This window comes from Bidens hawaiensis, unplaced genomic scaffold (assembly GCF_021521415.1).
Source record: "Bidens hawaiensis isolate Kalapana, Puna unplaced genomic scaffold, B.hawaiensis_p1.1 tig00020037_1, whole genome shotgun sequence".
Taxonomy (NCBI): domain Eukaryota; kingdom Viridiplantae; phylum Streptophyta; class Magnoliopsida; order Asterales; family Asteraceae; genus Bidens; species Bidens hawaiensis.
The window spans coordinates 109,785-113,870 of record NW_027493049.1 but is presented as its reverse complement, the minus strand read 5'-3'; the positions used below and the strand labels follow the sequence as shown (position 1 = coordinate 113,870).

The 4,086-nt window shown below is 34.4% G+C and overlaps 1 protein-coding gene across 1 annotated transcript; it reads right to left on the bottom strand.

Moving 5' to 3' along the window:
* Positions 1-1,731: 1,731 nt before the first annotated feature.
* On the bottom strand, positions 1,732-2,244 carry LOC143559775 (S-protein homolog 21-like). Its single transcript, XM_077048248.1, has one exon. The coding sequence runs from the start codon at positions 2,242-2,244 to the stop codon at positions 1,732-1,734; it is 513 nt and encodes a 170-aa protein (XP_076904363.1).
* Positions 2,245-4,086: the final 1,842 nt, after the last annotated feature.

Below are 4,086 nucleotides of genomic sequence, written 5' to 3'. Positions count from 1 at the left end.
TTATGTTTTGTTATTGATGATTGATATATGATTATTGATATTTAGTATTTCTGTGTGTTCGGTCGGTTTAGGTTTACGTTGGTCTGAACGATCTGTTACCAGTTGCTAGATAATTAGTCATATAACTGTTTGGTTAGATTGAATACGATATCTATTCAATCTAATTGACTCATTATCGTATTTAAGTTGACTCATTCCATGCTCGTACAGGTCTCCAACTTAGAATCTTTAACGATCAATTACCTGAAATACAAAAGCACGTATGAAGTACCAAAGTTCTAACAATATATTCAATAAAACTACATAATTAATACGCTAATATATATACAAAATACCCGAACATCAGTATCCAAAGTTTTGAGATGTTTATGTGATTCTAAAGTATGAAGTCTGAGATGTTTATGCTCATATTCAACAACTTGACCAGTATCTTAAAAATATTTGAAGAGCAGAGGCACAATAGATTTATTTTTCTTTCTAAATCTGTCACACGCATATGCGATATCATATGGTGCAGAGGTGGCAAGTAGGTTGCAAATGAATTGAATGTTCGGTGAACCGGTCATGAACTGTTTGACGGGAATATGAATAAAGTTTTTGTTCGTAGAGTCAAACGAACGAACATGACCCATGTCTCGTTCGTTAATTTATGTTCCTGTACGCCTGTACATTTTATCTTTGTTCGTTTATCTCATTTGTGTTTGTTGGTTTACGCTTGTTAAAGTTTGTTCGTTTACGTTCATTGATATTATGATATATTTATTTAATCATTTTCGTCCAATTACAATATAGTCTTGTTTTAATAACTAGCCCAGCACATTATTGTTCACAACTTCACATTTACTTTTAGTTGGTGTTAGCTCAACTATATTCATTCATCTATGTTTACTTAATCATTTGTTTACGTTCATGAACCATTCACTTATATTATTAGCGTACAATCATAAACGAACATAGACATTTTCATTTTCTTAATAATGCAAGTACTTTAATGACGACAACTTAGGAGGCTGTTTGATTTGAGATAAAACACGACCCATATCGACCAATTTGACGATAAACGCACTTTCATTTCATTTGTGATATTGTAATGGTTATATCAGAAGAGGAAATTGTTGCTGCAGCTGGAACACCTGGTTTGAGCCCTGATTGCAGCCTTTAAAGGAAGGTGGAAGAGGACGACAAAAAAAGTAATAATCTTTATAACTTAAACTTGTATTTTCTTGATAAAAGTTTGTAAATTTGGTCATATATGTGTGATATATAACGGGTAAAAATGGGTACTTGGTTAGGTTCCATTAAGCCCCAACTCGAACAACCCGAAACCCCGAAAAAAAAATCAGCTCAAGCAGCTTTAACAGTTTCTTAAATCAAACATAAACGCTAAAATAATTGAACCCAGAAATGAATGATTAAGTTTATATTGAATGTGTACTTATATATGAACATCCCACTTATGAAAACCCCCAACTTTCAAGCCCAAAAAATTACAAACACTAACAATTTTTTCATTCCATTCAATAATCCCATCACCTAACAAATCAATAGTTACATAATAAAAGAAATCAATATTTTCCCTCTACTAACATTAAAAGAAATTCAAAAATAAAAAGTAATTACTTTTTCATGACGACATGTTACCAGGATAAGTTTTCACAAAATTCCTGCTAAACCTATCCTGACAACATGTCACCGGGTTAAAGTTGGTCATAAATGAAATCTGGTCAAATCCTATTCTGATGACGACGACATATGTCGTCGGGATAGGAAGGCAGGGTCATAACAGATTTCTTCTTGTAGTGCTCTATTGTTCCAGTCATGCATCTTAACATCCTTATCTACAGCACCACACCGGTCAATAAAATGAATCCCGTCTTCATTAAGCAGCCAATTGACCCTCCCGTATTCTAAATTTTTGTCACGCTCGCAACAATGCGGTCTGATCTTATCATAATTGAACACATCAAAAACTTGTTCTTTATTACCTTTATATGCATGGCAGAAGAAAAGAGTACTCGGTTCAATAATGTTCTCACAGAACTTCCAATCAACAGATTCATGTAATCCGAGGTCTTTCAAGCCAATATCGTCGTCTTTGGATTTGCAATGAACCTGAACTCTTTCATGGCAATTGTTGACCACACTGATGGCCCAACCAGCGTCCCAACAATACTTTGCGGATGCGGCTGAAATCATGCAAACAAATGTGGTGAAGAAGATGATCAAGGGTTTGTGTTTCTCCATTAATTCGGTTCGAAGTTAATGATGAATTGTATATGCATGCAGATTAAATAAGGGGGTTTTGTTAATGAGTTTATAAAGATTAATTGAATGAATGGCAATTAAGGATTTGAAAGGTGCACCACTAATCATATTACAATATTGCTTGCTAGCCTATCGTTTATTTCTGGAAATGCATGCATGGATGTATATATGATCACTTATTTTATGTACAAAATGAATTTTTATGCCGAAAATTTAGAGCAGATTTTGCCATGAGTTGTTGTTGGGATAACAACCATGAGCGGACCCACACTACGTGGGCCGCCGGGCCGGGGTCTCTTGACCCCAATGTTTTTAAAAATCTCGTAGAGATTGGTATGTTAAATTTCTAATAAAGAACCCCATAAGAATGCATAGATGGAATCTATATTATAGGGCTGAGCACGGTTCGGTTATTAGACAAAACCCAAACCGAAACCGAAGTAATCGGTTATTTGAATATACAAACCATTCGGTTTTCTGGTTAATTATGGGTTCGGTTCGGTTATTTTTGTTTTTTTAATTATGTGTAGACATTGTAAATAAAAACTAAAAAATGAAAATGTGTATTTTAAGCTTGTATAAGAGCGTATTAGAGTACCACATATTGAATTCAAAAAACAAAAATAGGCACGTGTTAGGTGAAACTATACGAATACAAAGTTGCTGAATATAGTTTAAAATTTAAAAAAAAAATAATTAAAAAGCATTATAAGTTTAGTCCAAGTCTTCATTCATTATCTTCTTTATCTTCAAAGTTTAGTCCATTCCTCATCATCTTGATAATCTTGGTTTATTCGTTGGAGCCAACATGATTCTTTAGGCCTTCGGCGAGAATTTATTGGCCTCTTACGAGATTTCTTGGACAAGTGACGAAATCTAATTGGTTAAAATCCCTTTCGAGTAATGAATAAAAAGTGTGCAGGTCGACGAAATACGTACACAATGAACATTGACAAAAGAAGTTGGTCAAATAGACATTTTATTCACTTTAACTAATCAAATAGACAAACAAACTTTAAAGTTTATTCTTATTAAACCAAAAGCAAGATACTTATAATTCAATAAACTTAATACTCAATACATGAACAAGATAATTTGTTAACATCTACGTAATTAACTAGAGACCTTCATCATCATATATCAAAGCCGCCGGTGTATTGTTCCAGTTATGCCTTATACCGGCCATGGCCTTCAGTCCGATCGACGATGTATATCCCATCAGACTTAAGCAACCAACTGCATCTCCAGTAATCTCTATTGCTGTCCGGCTCACCACAAAGTTTGCTGATCGGATTGACCGTATTGCGATTGAACACGTCAAAAACTTGTTCTTGATCATAAGCCTTATATGCATGGCAAAAGTAAAGAGTACTTGGTTCAAAAATGTTGTCACAGAATGACCAATCAACAGATTCATGAAATGCGAGGTCTTTCATGCGGATATCGTCGTCTCTGGATTTGCAGTGGACTTGAACTCTGTGAACGCTATCGATCTCATTGATCACATTGATGGTCCAACCATCTGACCAGATACAACGCTTTGCAGTTGTTGCTGCAAGCGTACAAACGAGTGTGGTGAAGAAGATGATCACGGGTTTCATGGCGGTTTGGTTTAGGTTTAGTGTTAGGAAATGATGCATTTTGAAGATTAAATAGGGGTTTTGTGTTCAGTGTAATTTTATGAAAAGATTATGAAATTAATGCTATGATATTGGTCTACCATTTATTTGTGGAAATGCATGCATGGGAGGTTATTTACTTACCAAACAGGTGTAGTTGAAAAATATTTGACAAAATTAAACTCATAACACCCAATATATA